We start from the raw sequence: 21,901 nt of genomic DNA, 5'->3' as shown, positions 1-21,901 counted from the left end.
TCCTGGAGAGGAAGAAGGACTCCTAGCACGTGAGGCATGAATAATGCAACTGGATAGTGGATGTGTGGCAAAAAGCCACCGAGACACAAGGCCCGCCTCACAAACTCAAAAATAGAGCTCTGCCGTACCACAATTAAGGCTTTGTGCCATTGAGATTTGGATGCCAACTACATACATGTTCAGTGCTGAAACCCCGTGCGTATTGCTGGTTGGTTTTTTTTGTTGTTGGTGTTGTTTTTGTGTGTGAAATCTATCCCCAATTATTTGCAGAAAAATTCAAATATGTGCATTTTTTAATGCTCTTTTCGCTATAAAATATCACATGATGTGCCAAAAGAAGCTAAGTTTAGCCTGGGTTGTTAGTGGAAGTGTACGCATGCGCTTTGTGTAAAAAAATTTTTTAAAACTCTAAATCAACTGTAAGCCATTTTTTCCCGAAAGATTAGTGTTGTAAAATAGTTTTGAAATGATGGCGTAATATAGCCAATAAACAGTCCTCTTCGAGGGAGGGGGCATCAATTACTGCCGTTTTCTGTCTTGTTTTCTCACAAATAGCAAACGGTTTACTGTTCTGTTTTGTATCCGGAAGAAAAAAAAAATCTATAAACTAGGAATGAGAAAAGAAAAAAAAAACTAAGACCGTAACCCAATCCTCATCCAACATCAGATAATTCAGCTCACGAGCACTTGCCCCCCTCGCTGGCCTCAAATCCTCATGATAGATCTGCAAGTCATCTGAAAATAGATTTTTTTGATTAACATTTAATGAGCTTGAGAAGCTCCGAATCACTCCAGCTGCCGTCGCTCTCCCTCTCAACCCCGAGTAAGGTCAAATCCAAATTCCGCGACAACACATCAAATTGTCTGCTTTTGATATCAGCGACACAACGCGTGGACGCAATGTCACGGGAAATGCCGAACCCTCGGTAGTCCGCGTGGCTTCCGAGCCGCCTCGATTCCTGCCGGGCCGAAACTGAAGTGTCAGGTTGAGCAGTCTGGACTGACGCTGAGCGAATAGGAAGGGGGCTGAGGGGGCCGGCGTGACACCACCCAAGCCTCCAGGTTGGCGTCTGTCCGGGCGTTTCTTTCAAGAGCGGTGGAAGGACGAGCTGGCCAAATTGGAAGCAGCTAGTATATATGCAGATTTTCACAATCCTCACTATCCCAACCGTGAAGGGGGGGGGGGGGGGTTGACTATATTACAGTACCGATTGTAAAGTGACCGACTTTTGCATCTCTGTTGTTAGCCGTCATGTGTTAGCATCAAGCTAGTGAACTTTTGGCAATACCAAATGGTTGCGTTAACGACACCGCATGTCATTCGTTGTTTTGTGCTTTGTTTTAAAGTAAACACATCTCAGTTGGGAGTGGCAATAAAAACAACTCTGACATTTCACACGGCCCCCCCCTCCCCCAAAAAAATATCATAATAATTAGCCAAGCTACGGTGAATAAAAACTGTAAACTGGAACAGGCCCGAGGGCAATTATGATATCTTTTACAAATACATGATAGAAATTCACCCTCATCACAACCACTCATAATAAAATAATCAATACATACAATCATCTTTTAAAATTAAAATCTTTTACGACGGAGTCTTTGGTCACTGTCTAATTCCTGAAGATGGATGACAGCTCCTTGATAACGCGAGAGAGACGTTTGATTTATTGAAAGGAAAGTAAGAGAAGCCGCTCGCAGGCGCATTCAGTCACATCAGGTCAGGGACGCCGACGACGCATCCTCGCGCGGTCTTTTGTCCTTCCTTTCACCTTTGTTCGCCAAACACTCCATGCATGCTTTGTGTCTACACGATGCTTAACATGGCAGCGATATCCCAAGAGGGGAAGACGGTCATTTTGCGTAATAGGTTTCAAACTGTGAGCTGTAAATTGGAGGCCTCAAAACAATTTGCAATAAAAATTAAAATGATATCACACCATACCATACGTGTTGATTTCGCAGCCTATTTGGTCTTTTTTGGAGTCAAAAGACATTTTTTTACATTTACATGGACATTGAGTCCCTTTCAATTAAACAGTACATATATACAGTAAATATATACAACAGTATATATTTTGGTTAAAATGTTCAAAAATGAAATAATTCCTCGTATCAGTCCACAGACCCCCCCCCCCCCCCCAAAATAAACAAAATCCAACTAAACAGACGCGTCGAGAGGGTTCACGCAGGTTCACGCTGTGCTTTTGTGCTAATCAGGGCAATGCAGCGGTGGGCTACTTCTGGCCTCATCAGCACTTTGCCTCCCCACGCACTTCCTGACACACTTGTCTCGTATGGAGGCGGCCCTTAGGAGTGAAGGATGAACAGCAGAAGAGAAGAAGCGGCGGGAGGGGGAATTATATATATATATATATATATATATATATATATATGAGAAATAAAATAAAGAACGGGAGAGAGTCAACCTCGGGGAAATGAGAAATGAGAAGAGATGATAAGGGTGGCTTTGAAGAGAAATTGTGCATTATATTTATCCAAGGCAGATTTTTTTTTTCCCGCATTAAATATTCAGCTAGACACATTCAAATATTTGTTCGGCATTATCCCAACGCGCAAGATTAGAAGGTGACATTCCAATTAGTCCAAGACTCTTTGTTTCGGAGATGACTTGAAGTCATGTCAAGTCAAAAGCAAGGATTCTTGTACTCGCAGAAAGCAATAATGGCCCAAAATTTGTAGAAATGGGCTACAAAGAGGGACATATCACAGCTGGCATGTCACTGAAGCCATCTTGGGCCATGCGAAAAATCAGGGAGGGTTCATGCGCTGATGTATGCTAAGCTAGAGTTGGAAATTTTCCTCGGAAAACATTTCATCTGTGCTGTATGTTACATACAGCACATTTGATAATAAAGTTGTATCCAATCCAATGAAACATGAAGACATGTTACGACTAACTAATCAACCAGCTAAGGTTTGATGTATTTAACTACATAACAAAATATCAACTAAATTTACCTCAAAGAAGTCACAGAGACTAACTAAACAGACTTGCATAAATGATTCAACTCACCTTCGTACAAATTAACCGACGAGGCAAACAATGATGTCACTAATTAACAAGCAAAATAAACTTTCATATCAGCTACCCACCTTTTGACTGTTACCTTTGTATCCAACTTCGGCATTAAACACGTAACTAACCTTAAAATAAATTGTGGAACAAATTAACGCATGTGGCTCCCTTGCTAGCCAACTGTTATTTCAACGACGTACCTGACAGAATTTTGGATGAAATAACTTTTTGCCAATGATCAAACTAATGGGCTAACATAATAAACTGATTTTTGTATCAAGGAAGTCTCAGACTATTATATGAATTAACTGACGAGAAAACCAACGATGTAACAAACTAACCTAATAAACTTTCTGACCAACCAACCGGCTAACTAGCTAACCCACTAGCTAGCCAACCAGCTAGCCAGCCAATAAACCAACCAAAAAAACCCCCACATAACTGATAATTGTGTCTCCAAAAGAAATACATAGCCTGGTGATACGGATTGAGATTGCGTGTCCTTGGGTACGATAGCCTTTAAAATCCATTGGCTAGACGGGAAGAAACTGAGGGGAAGTGCTCTGACTAAGAGCATTATTTTACCCTTTTGATCTCCGTTAGCATGGCCACCTTGTGATGAATATCATGCCAAATCAATTGAATTCTTGGTTTTCAAGCTAGTAAGGACTAGCCGGCGGTGACAAGCTGTCACAGGGCATCAACCGAGGCTTGCTGAGCACTCCTGACGCCGCTGTCGCCTCTCATCTGGACAGCTCGCTGAAGCTCACCGCTACATTTTCGGAAGGACGGCGCTGCACCAGCAGCTGGAACTCACGAGGACAACAGCAAGAAAGCACAAAAGTGACAAGGAGGGTAACCAGCAAGTCGCTCCGTTCGATGAGCAGACTTCTCTGTTAACTATGTCAAGTTGTATTGAAACACGGTGCACCATTGCCCTAAACTGAGTTTTGAAACCCTAACCCTACTTTCAAACCCTAACCCTAGATTGAAAACTTAACTGAAAACCCTAAACCTAGTTTGAAACCTTATTTTGAATCCCTCAGCCTAGTTTGAACCCCTACTTTCTAACCCTAACCGCAGTTTGAAAGCCTAACCCTGTACAGTGGCCTCCCCGCTCTTCACCTGCGAATAGCGAGAATCTGTAAATAATTGATACCCATTATAAACCAAACCTAATGAAAAAACATTTAAAAGTCCCTTTGCAAACACTCCTTAAAAGGCATCTGAAAAAAAAATGTTGCCGCCCCAGGCCCTGCCACAGGAAAAGGCCGGTGAAGCGGGAGAAAAAAAAAATCCCCTTCCTGTTTTCAAAGACGGCTCCTAAGGCACACAGAGGCCATTTCCTGGTTGGCGGGCCGTCATCTCCACACGTTCGGCTCGCCGCGCCACGGCCGGGTTGCGCAACGTTCACGCTCCCGCACCAAAGACTTCCACCGGGAAGGAGCGTCGTCATTTTGACTGCACTCGACTAGCCCCACGGCGGTTGTTATGCCGAGATGACCTTTCATGGCAGCCTAACAAGGACGTTCCAATACAGGATATGGATCGCAGCAGAGAGCTCTTTACATCCATTTGACGTCCCGCGGGAAAGCCGAGCTGAGTGCTTAATGTTGTGCTAATGCTAATTCACTCACTTGAGACCAGAGAATGACACCTAATGACTTTTTGAGGGTTCGACAGGGTGCAGTAAAATACAGTGCAAAGGAGAACATGTCACCAACAAAATCATTTTTGTCTCAACGATAACTACAGTAATTTCTGCATTGATGAGTTCATGAACTAGCTTACTTGCGGATTAATGCTATAACAAAAAAACAACCAAAGTTTGCCATCAACGATGTAATTAGCCAAGTCGCTAACAAAAGCTTACTAATTTTCATGGCAATGGTGTAACTCACTCAATGAAGACACCGATTTTCATTTGAACCCTTTAATACACAAACTAACAAAATAACTTGTATCAACAAAGTACCTCTCCATGGATGGCTGGATGATCAACAGAGGGACAAGCTAACTGACATTTTTATCAATGATGAAGCTAACCAACCAACCAACTAACCAAGTTTTGCAACAATTGTTTACTCAACTAACTGACCGACCAAGATTTGTATAAATGGTTTAACAAACTAACTGACTGACTGACTAGCGGTCTTACGTCGAAATTAGTGAAGTTTCGAAGCAACGCTACAACAACGTGCGTCTTGTTGTTCCCCCCGCCATCGAATGCGTCATCATGTTTTACATGATGAGAGCATCATGTGATGTTGTCTATTGGCCTCTGGGAAACGTCAGGCACATGACAAATGTCGAGAGGTCACATATTTCCCGCATCCCCCACAGTTGTTGCCCCTCCTTAGCACACACACGCGCGCGCGCATACACACAAAAACAACCCTGAAAGAACACTTTCCCTCGCTCGCTGCGCAGTGCGTCCTTAGACTTTCCCTGCCAGTGCCGTTCCGCTCAGACCTTATTTGGAGTGTGGTACAAAACCAAGTTTTTGCTTTGTAGCTGCTTTTCCACAGATGACCACCAATGTAGTCTTCCGCTTCATTGTCACGGAAGTTAGCTACTTAGTTAGCGAGTTATGTCATTTATCTCGTTACTCCAGAACATCATATATGCAAAGTGTTAGTTTGTTTTCCAGTTAGTTCAATAGGTCATTTACACTAATGTGAGGAATCAATTTGGCTTGGGGCATCATCGATACAAAGGCGAAGAGTTGTTATCTACCAGTTAGTTATCTCATTGATTCGAAAGTAGGTTAAGATAGCCCAGGACTTGGTGGAGTTGTGCGCTCTCTCGCGTGACCTTCTAGCACGTCTGCCGAGGTTTTCCAGCACGGCCTGAGGGCTTCCCCTTATACAAGCTAACAAGTCTCTGCATGTGGGCCGCTGCTAAAACTGCACTCGAAGGTTAACATGTGAGTTTAAACCAGCTTGTCCTTTAAGTCAAAGTAAACGCCGCCAAGAGCTCTAATGGCCATCACGCTCTTCATGAAACTAACAGTGGGATCGATGATAACCACGACAAACTTTTGGATCAAGGACTAAACTAAATAACCAGCAAACTTCTGCATCAACGACATAGCCGAGTGACGAACTGAATGCAAAATGTATTCATTGACAACTACCTGGCTTCCTAATTTTTGTATCAATAAAGTCATGGATTAACTCGGTACCAGATATGTGTAACTAATTTAACAACTAATGTTTGTGCCAATGAAGTGACGGTCTGAGTAAATAACCAACTTAGCATCAATGACGTTCTGAGTGACGCTAGCAAACTAACTTTTGTATAAACGATGACCTAAGCCCAACTCTCCACCCGACCCTAACTTACTTAACTAGCTACATTAACAACTAACTGGCGAAATACATTTTGTAGACTCGGTAACTGGCATCAATGCCTTAATTGACTGACTTTCAAATCAATGTACTGACTCACTTATTATCTGTTCAAAGTACTCAGTCACTGTACTCATCTATTTCATGAAGCATCAACCCAACCTTTCTTTATTCATATCGAACTAGCTAGCTAAGTAAGAGTTCTCCACCCTCCCCCACTAATCAGGGACAAGACCACTCTGCTCGCCTCTTACTTTGTAAATCATGTTTCTGCCTTGTTGCCACTTAAGTCACCACTTGAACAAACCCATTACATTTCTTTCCCAATTAGTCTTTGTCCTGGCCGCGAGTTAGCCAGTTAGTTTTCACATCAAAGTTATTGTATTCCCTTCAGCGTAGCACCACCTGGTGGATGCGCAGTGCAAGCGGAGCCAATATCGCACCCTATATATGAAAACCGTTTTAAAATAGACCACTCATTGAAGGTGCACCTTGTACTCCGAGGCGCCTTACAGTGCGGAAAATAGTTTAAAATGAAAGATATTACTAACTAAACCAACAACGGCCCCTTGTGTCAATGACGCAAGCGACTGACTGATCGTACCTTTCGTATCGATGACATGACTAACTCGTGTTCAAAAGCGGCTCGCAACTGTGGAAAGAGCAACTTTTGCCTTCAGTCAAAGCAAACACAAGCGCTCGCCAATTAAGACGTCGCGCTCTCGCCATAACACGTTCTCTCCTAAGCGACAGCTAATAAAGAGCGCCTCGTGTAGCCAGTCGACACCCCCCCCCCCCCCCCGCCCCCCCCGGCGCTTAGAAGTAGACTTCGCACAGTAGTCAATTGGACTCGGCTCGAAAACATTCATGCGGATGAATTGTGAGCGGATGAACGTGCGAGGGGGCCGGAGTGGAAAAGCCGCAGCTGGCTTTGCTGTTCCTAAAAGGACGTGCGCTTCCCATCCGAGCTGAAGGGGATTACTTTGCTTGCTTGTGCGGATTTCACAGCTCAGCTGGCAAGTTTGTTCTTTCGCCGACTCCAGCTGTTTTCGCCTCTGCGCGCGCACGCACGCACTCACGCGCATCCTCGCTGTGACTACTTTAGGCAAAACACATGAGCCCACAACGGCGATGGTGGAACTTCCCAAATAACAAAAGAATGCATTCGCCCGCAAGGATAAATGTCCCACCAACTGTCCAGGAAGCGCTCGCGATGAATGTCGGATATAGGGACCTGCCGTGTCGCAATTAGTGGGGAAAAAAATTACACCAATACTTGACATGATTTTACATACTTTTACATACAATGATAATGACATTATTTTACATGGTTTCGAATGACTTGTAAATAGGTTTTCATGTTTTGTTTTGTTTTTTTAACTTCAACGAGAAGCTAGGTTCATCTTGGAGTGGTCGCAAATCAATGAAATTGTAATTTTCCAAATTGATATTTAGAAAAATTTGACGATTTACAAAATGGCATTCATTGTAAAATGATTTGAAATGACCTTTTTTTTTAAAAAATTCTGAAAGTTTGGATTCCCCTGCCCCCCATTCATCTTTACATCCCTGAGCATGAGAAAATTGTGCAGCAGTTTGAGGTTCACTCTAACATTGTAGCTTAATAATCAACCTGAAATTAAATTTCCGGATTTTGACGTTCAGAAATTATTTTACATCATTTGAATTATTGCATTCTCACTTTTTAAATATTTTACGATATTTCACAAATATATTTTAGGGGGGTGTAATTCACATTTGTTTTCCAGTACGGTCACGATTCTTTTAATTCTCCTGGGTGAGATTCAAACGTGGTCGCCGTCAACTGCGAGCAGGTGCGCCAACCAAATGCTTTGCCGTGCCACCTTTCATTACAACAAAAGTATTGGAACAATAGATAAGGTCAACAAGTCCAATATAGTCTCGGTCAATTCCAATCCTTTTGTCTCTGTTTAGTTGTCAGGTGAAGAAGCAGTGAGTTCACCTCAGAACACGGTTGCTGCGGGCCCGTGGCATGAAAAAGGGCTGCCTTTGTTGCCGGATGTGCAAAGAAAAGAAGAAAAAAAAAAACATCCAATGGACTCTAAAAAAAGCCCCAGAAGGAAACTGTGGGTGGGGTGGGGTGCATGGCAGCGAGCCTCACTGCAAGTGGAGAGTGGGAGTGAGAAAGGAATGTTCTCTCTCACTCCCCATCTCACATAATAGTCCGGCTTGCGCTGTTGCCACTGTATGAAAACAAACACTTTATTTTCCCCAATTTGAGCAAGTCCGACTTAGCGATCGCCTCCCTTTTATACCAATTAAGCGACAAACAAATGGCCTTTTGCAGGGTCATATCATGCTCTTAGAGTCACATTTTTGCATATGTGTATCCCGGTGTAAAAGTCAAAGGGCCTAAACTTGACCCCTGCTGAACGTGACTTGTTCGCACCTGCTGGAGAGTTTTACTGATCGCCACCAAATTTGGTGGACATGTCTACCATCACACGATCCACAAAATAGTCTCAAGAACTCATGCCTTCAACTAACATTTTAGCTTAAGAATCACTCCGAAAATAAATTTCACTCATTGAGTATTACGTCCAGCCCCTACCGCCTAACGGCGGCAGAGGGCAGCGCAGCATCCGCGACACCTCGCCGCAGCCCGGCACCAGCGCAAACATCGCAGCCGCCACTCCTCGGGCCGGTTGGCAGCGCAGAGGCGTCGAACAAGAGATTCTGTGTTCCACTCATCTCAAGACGTGAAACTTGCTTCACCTGCCTAGACCAGAGGTCCCCGACCGCCACTTCATGGGCCATTTAGTACCAAGTCGTCCAGAAAGACTGGACACAATTATTCTCCATTGATAATCGTTACCCTGAAAGAACTTCTCTTAAACAGGATATGTTCATAAAAATATGAGCCTTGGGACATTTGGAGCCCCTGAATCATTTGTTTTGATCCGTTTCCATGCCAGCCGATGAAAATATGGCCCAAAAAAAGAAAAAAGAAAGAAGAATGAACTGGCCCAGTTTTGGAGGATTACTTATAAATTGCAACCATTTCACAGAAATTGCAGTTGATATCTTGATTTTGACCTCAAAGTTAAAAAAAAATAAATACAAGCCGCATAATAACAACATTGTTATCAAACAGATAGCGATCACTGAACACGGCACCGGAAAAAGTCCCGAGGCCTGTACAATGGCTCAAAGTTGACGTGTGATTGACAGCCGGGATGAAGACTGACAAATTAGCCTTTGTTCTCACTCCAAATCATACGACTCACCAGGAGTCTCGATGTCTGAGAGGGGCCTCCCTGCCCCCACACCCCCGAATGCTTGTGCAACTTTATTTTGCGATGGCCCAATTTGATTAAAAACATGAACGGTACCGCACTTTATGGTCTCACCTACAAAAAAAAAAAGAAAAAAAAGTCTATGGCTCCCAAAAGGCCACTTTGTAAGTACACCTGCAAGTAAAATGATATCACAATGGAAGAAGGTCAGTCATGAAGTGAGCAAGCTGACATTCCTAAATAAAGCAAATCAAAATTTCTGGAGGCTGCACATGAGAATGCTGAAATGCTCAATGAATCGAATGAAACGTAATCTTGTGGACAAATGATATCGAATGATATTTAAAAATATTGAATGATACTGACTGATATTGAATGATGCGGAACGATATTTGTGAATAACATGCAGTGTTATGGAATGATGTTGACCGATAGTAAACGAAGCGAAATGAAATTGGTTCGTGAAACGCTCAATGAATATGGCATGATATGGACTAATACTGAATGACATATAATTCGTGTGGACAAATGATATCGAATGATATTTAAAAAAAATATCATATGATACTGACTGATATTGAATGATGTGGAACGATAAGTGTGAATAACATGCAATGATATGGGTTGATATTGATCGATAGTCAACGATGGGGAATGAAATTGGCGAAAAATGCACTATTTGTTTGGTGGGGAAAAAAAAAGCGGAATGTTTGGTTTGCGGGAATTTGGGGAATGTTTAAAATCATTCCCAAGATGGGTGGATTGAGTGGAACGTTTTGAATTTCCAACGTTGATTTTTTTTATTTTTATTTTTTTTAACGTCGGCAGTGCCGTCGTCAAATTTTGCCGCGCAAACTGGGGAATTGCCGACGAACAGAACTTTAGCTTTGTGCACTGGCAACACGGAGGAGGCGGGACGGAGAAAAAGCGCCGGCTTGCTTGTGCGTCCCCTCCGCTCGGGAGCCTGGGAAATTGTGCAGCTTGGCCCGGCTCTGAGAAATATCCTGAGCTTGAAATGTAAACATGTCTGAACTCTGATCTGACAGAACCGCCACCCCCCTACTCCCTTGCCTCACCCCCCCCCCCTTTTTTTTTCCCCAGTCCGAGCCGCCATTGTGGGCCATGCAGAGGGGCTTGCCTGTGACATCGGGAGCCCATGCTCTCATTTTTTAACGACCCCGTGGGGAGAACAGGGGACTTTTTTTTTTCTCCACCCCCGAGTCGTAAATCCAATTGTTCCGACATCACCGCCCATCTGCATTTTGGACTTGATGAAAGCATTTTGTCGTAAAGGAATGTGAGGGAGGTGAGGACGGAGGCATTGTGTTGGTGCCGAAGTGGACCTCCACACCCAGTTCAAACGGACATTACGGGGGAGCAACAAAAATAATTATTTGATGGCATTTTCATATCGGAATACATTTTAAATCTCTCTGATGATCTTTATATGATTTGAAAACAAGTTATTCCTTTAAATATTTCCCTTTCCGTTTTAACTTCATTTCAGGAATATCTCCAGGATGATTATTTTACAAAACTGTTTTGATAAAAGTCTCAGCGTCTCTCATTCTGATACCTGCACAAAAAAAAGAAAAAGAAAATTCTCGGCATCTCTCATTGTGATCCGCCCGCCCCCCCCAAAAAAAGCATCTGATCGCGGTGAGAAAAGAACCCCTTTAGCGGGCCTCCAGGTCCAGATGAAGTGGCCTGTATCCGACCCGTAGACTGACACCGCGCAGTGTGAGAACATTTGAAGATAAGCTCGTCACCTTTCACTTTGCAGACGCTGAAGCGGCCGCTGACGTCGCAAAAAGACGACAAACAGCCAATGTTTGTGCGAGCGTCACACCTGAACACGCCGGTTCCCACAGGGTTCCAGTTTCAGGAAAGCACTCTGTGCCGGGAGGGCTTCCGCCATGAAGCATGACAACAACACCCCCCTCCCCCCCAGCAGCCCAGCCCGCCCAAGGGCACATATAGCGGGTTTGGGTTCGGGTTCGGGTTTAGGGTCCAAAAACGTTTTATGGAATTTTACTGTCAAACTAAACCTAAAACAAATGGAATGTGCCTTGTGTATTCAAAGCAACCAAATAGCTTCTTGCCTTAAGAAGAGTCCATTGAGCTTCATACTAACAAACAATGCAAAATGCCATTGCCATGTTCATGGTTCGCAAAGGTCGATGCAGTTTCAGAAGCGATGCATATTTGAACACAAACGGTGGAGCAACACAAACACGGTTAATATAAGATTATTCAGGCATATATTCTTTATCCTCCATGAGAAATGACTAATATAGTATCTTAGAGAGTCATGTACTCTTGACTAAAAAAGTCATTTTCATGTACTCAATCCGAACTCATATGTGTGGTTGCATACTTTGGCTGCACATAAAAATGTCTGAAACTACCATTTTTCAGACAAGGGGAAAATGACATCGCACCACATTTTAATCATGTGCAATCGATAATTGTGTTGGTTTTTTTTGTTTGTTTGTTTGAACAGTGGACACCCACTCGATTCAAGTTGAACATCAGTGGCTTTTTTTTTTACATGCTATCCCTCATTCACTCCACGAACTGTGGCATCTTTCTCACAACAGCAACTCAAACTTTTTACGACCTACCGCAAAACATACTCTGAGCGTGAGGTGGGGTAACCTTGCCCAATTTCCATCATCTTGGCATTTCTCTGCTCTGATTTACATCCTAATCTTTATCTTCTACTTCAAAGCTGTGCTGCTCACATCCAAAGCCATGTGGGACCCTCATCCGTGCCTACCTGTTGAAAAGCATACTTGACAAATCTTTAGCAGTCGTGTGAAAAACACCTCTGGTCTATATTTGTCATTCAAAAAATTATTGGGCTGTCCACGTCTAGGACATACCAGAAAACATATTAAATTTTTTAAAGACAAAAAAGGGACATGCGTGTTTTTCACAGGACGGCAACAATACGTTTGTGGCAGTTGAGCCCCCGTCCACGAATAAAAGCGTCCGTGGCAGTGAATAAATTCATGATAACCACCACATTAGAAATAATCCCCAGAGTGCCCCCCTCCCCCCGAAAAAAGTACATGGCATTTATTGTTCATGAGAAAAATGACTGCTCCTTTTTTTGGCACAATAGAAATAACCAGAAGGACTAGAAATAATTCCACTGAGTCACACAGGCGTCATGTTTAACACGCTCGCTTCTCTCTGCGGTTATTCGCGATTCTCGCCACCTTGGACCATTGAAATAAAGATTCGCCCTTGTAAGCGCCACATGCTTTTTAGACGTAGCCCAACGGAAGTGGCCGCTCTTGTGCACCTGGACGGCGTGTCCCAGATAATACGGCGGTGTTCCTTGAAGACGGAAAATCGGCAGCGATTTTTTTCACCCCCCCCCCTCCTTTCTTTTCCCGCCATCTTCAAAGACGAGCGCAGACGTCCCATAGGCTGCTGAATAAAACATGAGCGCGTGCGCTGCGGGGTGGTTTGTCTTCAAGATGGATGGAAAGTAGGACTCGTGAAGATCGTGTACAATAAAAGCGCAAACGCCTTTGATTGAAGAGCAAATCCTGGGCTGGTCGACAGCAAGTCTGGAAACTTGCGTGAGTCACGTCTGCTTCCTATTGAATCGTTTTCAGATGCACGTGTGTGTTCTTTCGGGAGGCAAACTCGTCTTTTGAAGTGAAAATCTTAATGAGTCCACTGAAGAACGGAAGGAGGAGGCGATGAAAATGCAAATGTCCGCGGTCGGAGAGATGGCCCACATTCACGTGTCGTTAGAATCCAACACAAAGCTGCTCGTGTTGATTTAAGTCTTTGCAACAGCTAGCCGGGATTTGACTTTTTCTTCGGGGATGACCTCACATGCGGCACGTGTGCACTCTCAGCAAGAATGCATAATTAATGTGCTCGTGTTAATTAGGTCGTTTTCTCGGCAAAAGTGGAATCGGAATTAAAATGGGGAAGAAAAAAAATCGAATGGATCTCGAGAACTAATCGGAACAAAAAGACCAATTAAAATGATGAGAGGAAAACAACCAAAACAAAACTATTTCTCGTCCAGGCTCAGAATTACGGAAAATGACAAGGCTGGACAATAAAAAAATGAAATATAAACTGATTTTAACGGATGTTGAATACAAAACAGTAGGCGGGGGACACCCTGAACTGGTCGACAGCCAATCACAGGGCACGCAGGGACGAACGACCATTCACACTCACAACTACACCTAGAGACAATTTGGAGTGTTCAATCAGCCCGCCATGCATGTTTTTGGAATGTGGGAGGAAACCGGAATACCCGGAGAAAACCCAGGCAGGCACGGGGAGAACATGCAAACTCCATGCTAGAAGGCCGGCATCGAACCCACGACCTCTGCACTGTGAGGTCGACGCGCTAACCACAGGCACACCGGGCAGCCACTCACTAACATGAAAACCCTAAAATTACATATGAAAGGAGTCAAAATGACTCCAGACAAGTTTGAAAAAAAAAATCGGGTAAAAATCTAAAAATATGAAAAAAGCCTCCGCACATCTCATGTCGCTAAATAGAATGATGTCGCCGTATAAGGAGAAAGGCGGCGGGGGAGGGGAGGGGGGGGTTTGGTTCTCCTGAAGAGGGACCATGAGCACCAATCTGCTTTGTGGGGGGGGGGGGGCGTCTGCGTGACTGCCAGCAATCAGAGTGATTTTGCACCGCCATGTTGTTTCACATGCCAGCATGCCGATGTCATCACACACACACACACACACACCAAAAAAAAAAAAAAAAGTGATTACCCCTCAATCGAGAACTTCATTTCATGCGTCATTTAGCCAGCATACAGCCAGTAAGCACACGTGTCCAAACATTGTGCAAACACGACGGCATCACTTGCGCGGAGGCATTTCTGACGTGCGCGTTTCCCTCCCAAAAGTTGAGTTTTCCCCACTCAACTTTGTACTTATCAAGTAGGCCTTAAAGGGGAGGTCAACCCACCTTTTCTTGACAATAACATGTTCTATGTGCCTGCATTCGTCTAAAACGGCATGATGATGAATAGTGCGTTTGTGGAATTTAAGTTAAGCGGTAAAATCCACCCGTGTTTTGTCCGTTTCACGGGGGGGGGGGGGCATTTTGCCACTTGCCGTCGACTGAGAATGACATCACATTGGCTCGGGACTCGGGTAACAACCAATCATGGATCACCTGTTTTCTGAAGCTGAACCATGATCGGCCGTTACCGGAGCAATTCTGATGTCATTTTTAGTCGACAGCAAGTGGCAAAATGGCCGCCCCCTGAAGTGGACAAAAATGGGCGGACTTTACCGCTCAACTCATGTTTCACATAAAATATTAATCAGAATGACATGCTTGTGGGACTGCGTTGAACATATTGTAATGAAAAAAAATTGGGGCGGACTTCCCTTTTAAGTAGATGTTATCTTGTGAAGAAAATTCATTTTGGTCAAGTGCCCCCACTTGAGAGAAAAAAAAAAAAAAAAAAAGTAAGCAGACAATGTCCACACATACACTATGAAAAATACCCAGACAGTTAAAAATTGGCGGATTTGGTTGAGAAATGAAAAAGGAAAATCACGGGTGGAATAATAACAATAATTGTGTCACAGGATAACATGACAACTGACTGCTTGCCACCGAGTATTGACATTGTTTCCTAGAAGTAATTAAACGAGGGCTGCGTTTGAGTGCGTGTCTCCAACACATCCTGGAACGAGCGCTAATCCCAAATTGAGCCCCGAGATTAACAGCGAGTTTGTGGCGGCCGTACGCAGGCCCCGTTTTGATGTCTTTTAATCGCAGATGCTCGCCCGGCGGGAAGCGTCTTAATCCCATCAGGCATCTCGGCGGATGCCAGCTGTCAATAATTTTCATTTTATTTTTTTTTAAAAAGCCGCAACAGCGTTTCCGGACGGCAAGGGAGGGCCATTCGAAGGCATTCGCGGAACACTAAATGAAGAAATCGAGACCATGAGGTGGAAGCTCGGCTGCGGGTGGCACCTCGGCAACCACCTTTGCTCTGCCCTACATATTTCGATTTAACTCGTGGCAGGTCTCGGCCCCTCAGATTGCCACAATTGTTTCATTTCACAGCATCCGGCACCAGCAGCTTGCTTCAGCATCAAATAGGTCTCGCACCCTCACACACTTTTCCCCATACACTCACATGCACTAAAACAGCCGCAAGAGACCGAGTTCATTTTTCCTCCACGCTCTTTTGCATTACTTGTATCCCCACCAAGATTTATATATATATTTTTTCATTTTTATTTGGCTCACGTCCCAACTTCAGTCTTTTAACAAGACCAAAATGTGTTTTTTTTCTTCTTTTTGAAAACAAATATTTTAATAGAGGAGGGAGGGTTAATCTCAAAGCATTTTTTCACAAAAAATGGGTGTCGGCGCCAAAAAAACCAACAACAACTTAGAAATCCATCCATTTTCTGAACCACTTAACCTCACTTGTATTTTTTAAAATATTAATTAAAAAAAATACAACATGGTGAATCGCGACTATGCGGGGGTCCACCGTATTTCTTGACAATTACTACTTTCCTATCAGACAGGGCTTTGGCGTAGTCAGACTGCTTCCGATTGAGGATCATTTGGAATAATCTCCGAGCAGGAGTTTGTCAAAGCCCCCAAATTTGTCAAAATGGCAAATGGCTACTTCAAATCAAAATGGCTGACATTCTGTTCTCTTATTTTGGACATGGGACTTTTCCATTTGTTCTGTTTGATTGACATGTTCAGTGGATTACATATCGATCTGCGAAACATAAGATATCCTTTATAAGATATCCTTTGTTGGGGGGGGGCTAAACTGTTCACATTTTTCAGGGAGCGCTACAAAGTGAATTGTGGCGAGTCACGGTGAGAACCCCAACAACATATTTTCACCAGGATGAACATGCTTGCTAAACTGGAATGGTGAGGCCTCCCACAAAGAGGAGATCGTGAACCATTATTGCCTGCTCTGGTACTTTGCTAGCATGAAGCTAATCAGTTAATATAGAACGGCCCATTGGCGTCATCTTACTCTTTCGAACATTACAGTGACTCTCTATCGCCGCCTCAGGTATGAAGCACAACTACAATGAGATTCAAAGCAACAACAAAAACAATAAAAAAAAAACAACAGTGTTTCACCATTGCCTCAGTGAGTGCACAGAGGCCTAACAAAGATCCTTGTGGTTGACATTTGTCAGCACTTTGTGAGCAGGATGTCCCGCGCGCCGCTAACTTCCCAGATCTGTCACCTGGGACGGGAATTGGGAAACAACAACAACAAAAAACCTTGCCTCAGAGCGCGCCGACGTGTTGATCAGCAGTCAAGGCCTGGTTGACTTTGACTAAACACATGCAGGAAGTGGATGCCGACGCGGCAAACGCGCGCCGCTTTCAACGAGGCGCTCGTGAAAGGCATCGTGATAATAAGGCAGCACAACAGAGCAAGCTCGCCTTGGCTTTGCTCCATGGGGACAGTCCCCCCCAAAAAGTTTTTAAAAAGTCACAAAAATAAGATCAATCGTGCACATCTCTACTTCACTTCAAAATCGACTCACCGCCATCCAGGACGCATCAACGGCAGTTTTCAACAAAGTAGCAAATGACCACCAAAATGACCAATTGCCACTAAAATCACTTTCAAGCATGCCGTGACTTGTGCCTTGATTAGAAAATGCTCAATGCAGGAATGACGAAGTGTAGCCCAAAAATAAAAAATAAAAGAAAATGCATTCGTGATGAATGTCTACTGGCTTGCAGTTGAGGAGCGATTCTCAGAGTCTGCAAACATCTCTATTACTGCCAGAAAATCAGGTGTCGTTTTTTTTTTTTTTTTTTTGGTATGTGTAATCCTTCTAAGAACAACATCATAACTCTCGCTTGGCAGAGGTAAAAACATGAAGACGCAAAAGAATTATGGGAAATCTCTTCACGGCTCCTTCCCCGCGCTTCTTAAATTCCCTCCTTTGTTAATCTGCTCTCAACCGGCGCCGTTGTTCGAGCGCCGCCGCTCCCATAATCCTTTGCGGCTGCTCGGCCAAACTCCAGTGTGAACCGTCGATACTTGCCCGCTCCAAAAAGGCGCCATGCTAGCTTTGCCTTTCTGAAATCATAAATAACGACCTGGTCCTCATCGAGCCTGACAGTTTCAAGTTGGAACGGTTTGAGGCGGTGAGGAAACGTGGCACAAAAAGGGAGACAAAAATCTCTTCATTTACTCATGGGGGTTTTTTTTTCGATCATGTGGGCATATGCTGCCCAAAAAGTCCTCAATCATAAGAACGGTGTAAAATTGTCATCGTTTGAAATGCGGAAGGAGGCATGTCGGATCATGTTTGGGGTTTTGGTTTATTGTTAAAATTTTCCGAATGTGGCAAAAACCTTGGACGTCCTAAATTTTTTCAACCTGAGAACTATGCAAAGAAGAGATGGGGGGGTGGGGGGGGGGGGGGTCAATAAAGAAAAAAAAAATCAAGGTGAACAATAAAGTGCAGTCCCGCAATAATCCCGAATGAAATGGTGACAAGGGGCCTGCGTTGCGTTGTTGCCGCCTTGCTTCCATCACCACGAGAAAAGCAGATTAAGCTCCACCACACGCACGCCGGCGGCTCATTTCCTGGCCGCGCGCACGTCTTCTGCCGCGCTCAGCACTTTTCTCGCACACGCACGGAACATGATAATGATGATGCCTGACCTCGTCGAGACAAAAACATGGCGGGATGCTGAGGTGCCCTCCCGCCATGTTCCTCAAAGCGCAACAACACGTTCAACGCGCTGATTGCGCGCCGGGCGAAAAGCGGCGTGACGTGAACGCGCAGCCGCGTTGCCGGTAAATGAGCATCAGTGGAAAAATACATATTTGTTTTCCCCGAGCAGGGAACTGCTGTGTGGTTTCAGAAGCTTTTTTTGTTTGTTTTTTAATATCATGATTGGGGTGGGGGTCCCCACACAGCTGCAGGTCGTGGCTTGAGTGTATCCAAAAAATTATTTGTCATAAATCAATTTGTTGTTCATTTTGAAACGAGTGCATACTTGCATATGGAGACGGCTTTTTGTTATTCATCTAATCAGTCAAGGCGTTTTTATAAAAAGGTACGTTTGTTTAGCTGTCATCCTAGACCTGCTCAGGTCTAGAAACATCCCTGCGTATACAAAGAAAGTAAAGTGGTACTTGAAACATAAAACCAAGGCAATTACATGTTGTGTATTCAAGCATGATTCTCCTTTATGAAAGTCTGCTAGCTAAACGCTAACACGCAATTCAACCCGCCATGGACAAGCTAAGGAAACTAGCATTGATGTTATGTTGCTGTATGAAACTTTGAATAACTAGAAAAACATGCAGATATTAATACTCGCAGGTATATATTCTTTATCCTCTGTCAAATGACCACCGTGACTGCTGCTGAGGCGCGACGCTCTTCCTCTGTGCCATCACAAAATCTGCGCGTAATACGTCTACGTTTCATATTGCCCCCTGGTGGCCAAGGTGCGCAAGCTTGACACAAAAGGCCCGATTGAATTGATGCATGAAATCATGATGTAAAAAGTTTTTAATTCACTATATTCCACTTAACTATGACATTTGGAAGGAAGATTGTTATTCCCCGTTGATAGAATGTTCATCCGTCAAACGACGGTCTTTTGCTCCTCCCCCTTTCCGCGCCACTGTATGCAAGTCTATTTTTGTTATTAAAAACATGTCACATTTTTGAGGGTGGGGGGGGGGGGGCTTGCGTCATAATTAATGCTATTTAAATTAACTTCAATGGAACAGGCGATTTGTTTCGAGCTACGTGGGTGATCACGCAATGAATAAACCTCGTAGTCAAGGTGAGGAGATTGATCCTAAAAACAAATTGGTTGTCAATGGAAAGGATGTAGAGCAGGGGTCTCAAACTCAGTTCCTGGAGGGCCGCTGCCCTGCATGTTTTGCAAGTCGCCCTGTTGCAACACAGCTGATTCAAATGATCAGATCATCGGCAAGCTGTGCGGAAGCCTGACATTGAACCTGTTCATTTGAATCAGGTGTGTTGCAACAGGGAGACTTGGAAAACATGCAGGACAGCGGCCCTCCAGGAACTGAGTTTGACACCCCTGATGTAGAGTAAAGCCCAGCATCTCGTGTGCTTGCGGTCGCACTATTTCACAGATTCTTTTTTTTTTTTCCACTTTCTTTGGTTCTGCATCCTATTTATTTTGGGTGTGTTTCCACTGTCAACCACTAGATGGGGGCACACTAATTTAACGTGGTTTACATTTGAAAACAGGAAACAGGAAGTAAATTCAGCTCAGCTAAAGTTTTTGCTGCAAAGATAATTGAATGTCAACCCCCCTCCCCCTCAATACTACTTTGTTTGCAGTGTCTGTAGGTTCTTTATATAATGTACTGCATGTCTTTGGGTACGACTAGTGTCGTCATGTGTATTGTGAGATAGTAAGTAAACTTTTTTAGGATGGAAAAATAACGTTAACTTTAAACACAGAGGGATCGTACTCGGTCACGTTTTGTACAATATTTTTGTGATCCATTGTCTTTCTCTCTGAATATGTTGTGTATTTAAATGTGCTGGTAGTATTTTGAAAGTGACTTTAAACGAATAAAGTGCCATAAATGCTACATAATCTTGCCTAGGGTGTATCTAAACAAGGTCTTTTTATATGAGCGTTCTGGGGCCGGAGGGGGGGGGGGGCTGGAACGGAACCCCTGCGATGGAGCGGGATTATCCGTTGAAATTGACATTTCGGAAGGGCTCCGTTTGTAAACCGGGTTTCTCTTCGCCTCTACTCAAGACAGTTGAAGAGCGTCACTGTGTCAAACATTTTGGACTCACCGCTATGCGCGTGGACATCTTGTGGTCCCCCTCGGCGCCCCTCAGCTCCCCGTTGGACGCCCTGGCGCCGTAGTCCGGCGGCGGCTGTCCGGCAGTCCCGCGGCCGCCCTTGCTCTTCCGCGTTCCGGGCCCCTGCTGCACGACGTTGAGCAGCTGCAGCGTGCTCTCGTGCTCGCGGTCCGAGCTCTCGGCCTGGCCGCGGCGGTAGCGGTCCTCGCACGTGGAGTGGTGCCGCCTGCACAGCTCGATCCGGGCGCGGAGCCGTTCCACGATGGCGCTGTGCAGCTGCGGGACCGCTGAGCCGCGGACGCCCGCCGAAGGACCGCCGTGCGCGGCGGAGGCGGCGGCGGCCAGGGAGCCCATGCCGGCCGCCAGCATCGGGGTGAAGGCGCCAGCGGCGGCGGCGGCGGACTGAGCCGGGGTCGCCTCTCCCATCCGGGGGCGAGGGGAGTTCGGGGATCGATGGGGTTGGCTTTGGAAGGAGACTACTCTTGCTAAGATCCCATGTGGGGGGGAAAAAATCCTGCAAAAATAGGACACAAGTGGCTCCAAAGTGCGATAAAGACACACTGAAAAAGTCACACGATGAATTGGCGTCCTGCGAGGGGAGAACGTCTCATTAAAAGCACTTAATCCACTCTCGGATTCAATCAAATCGGCATTGACACATTTTCCATTCACAGTCACGGTCACGTGCTCCTCGCTGGGTCACCCAAAAATCGTCTTGGGGAGGAAAAGTGCCGAGTGAAAAAGTCGTCGAAAACTACACAGAATCCCACTCGGAGTTCGTCTTGTTCTTTCCTCGCGCGGCGTGTCCTTGGATTGAGCTCCTTCTCAAACAGTCCATTGACAGCGGCAGTGGAAGTGCGTGCGTGTGCGTGCGCGTGCATGAGGCAACAGAGAGTCTCATTGTGCGAACGTGACGCCTGCTGCGATGTGGCGCGCGCACACGGACACTAGGAAGTAGATGGAAGCGCTCTGGCGTCATCTGGTGGACACATGAGGAAACGTGTGAAGAGTGGGGAGAACATGCAAACGCCACACAGGGAGATGTGTGTGTGTGTGTCTCTCTCTCTATAATTTTATCTTCTGCATTGCACTATTTGATATATAATTTTTGGAGTTTTACCTTTGCATACAGTATATATTTGTAGTCGTCAGATAAAATGACATATTGAAAACTCCTGTGGTTTTACAGTGTTTTGTATACAATGCATATTATCCATGAAAGGATGTAAAGGGTGCAACAATACACACAATTTGCGGTTCGGCAATTCGATACTTAAGTCGTGTCATTCGATACTTTGGGTGTATGCAATAATGCATCCCCGTTGTGGAACGTCCCCGTCCTTCATTTCATTGACAGAGGGACACCACTTCTTTTCATGCGTGTCGCT

The 21,901-nt window shown here is 44.7% G+C and overlaps 1 protein-coding gene across 1 annotated transcript in view; it reads right to left on the bottom strand.

The window, feature by feature from the left end:
* maml2 (mastermind like transcriptional coactivator 2) overlaps positions 1 to 21,375 on the bottom strand; it is a 32,707-nt gene extending 11,332 nt beyond the window's left edge. Inside the window, exon 1 of the mRNA XM_086126047.1 lies at positions 20,505 to 21,375. Coding sequence (XP_085982173.1) covers positions 20,505 to 20,939 — 435 coding nt within the window. The 5' untranslated portion in view covers positions 20,940 to 21,375. The remainder of the gene's footprint in view (positions 1 to 20,504) is intronic.
* Between the last annotated feature and the right edge of the window lie 526 nt (positions 21,376 to 21,901).

The sequence above is a fragment of the Hippocampus guttulatus genome, chromosome 12, assembly GCF_054856545.1.
Source record: "Hippocampus guttulatus isolate MCC_2025c chromosome 12, RoL_Hgut_1.0, whole genome shotgun sequence".
NCBI classification, from domain to species: Eukaryota; Metazoa; Chordata; class Actinopteri; order Syngnathiformes; family Syngnathidae; genus Hippocampus; species Hippocampus guttulatus.
The sequence above is the reverse complement of the archived record's forward strand: the minus strand, read 5'-3'. Positions and strand labels throughout refer to the sequence as shown.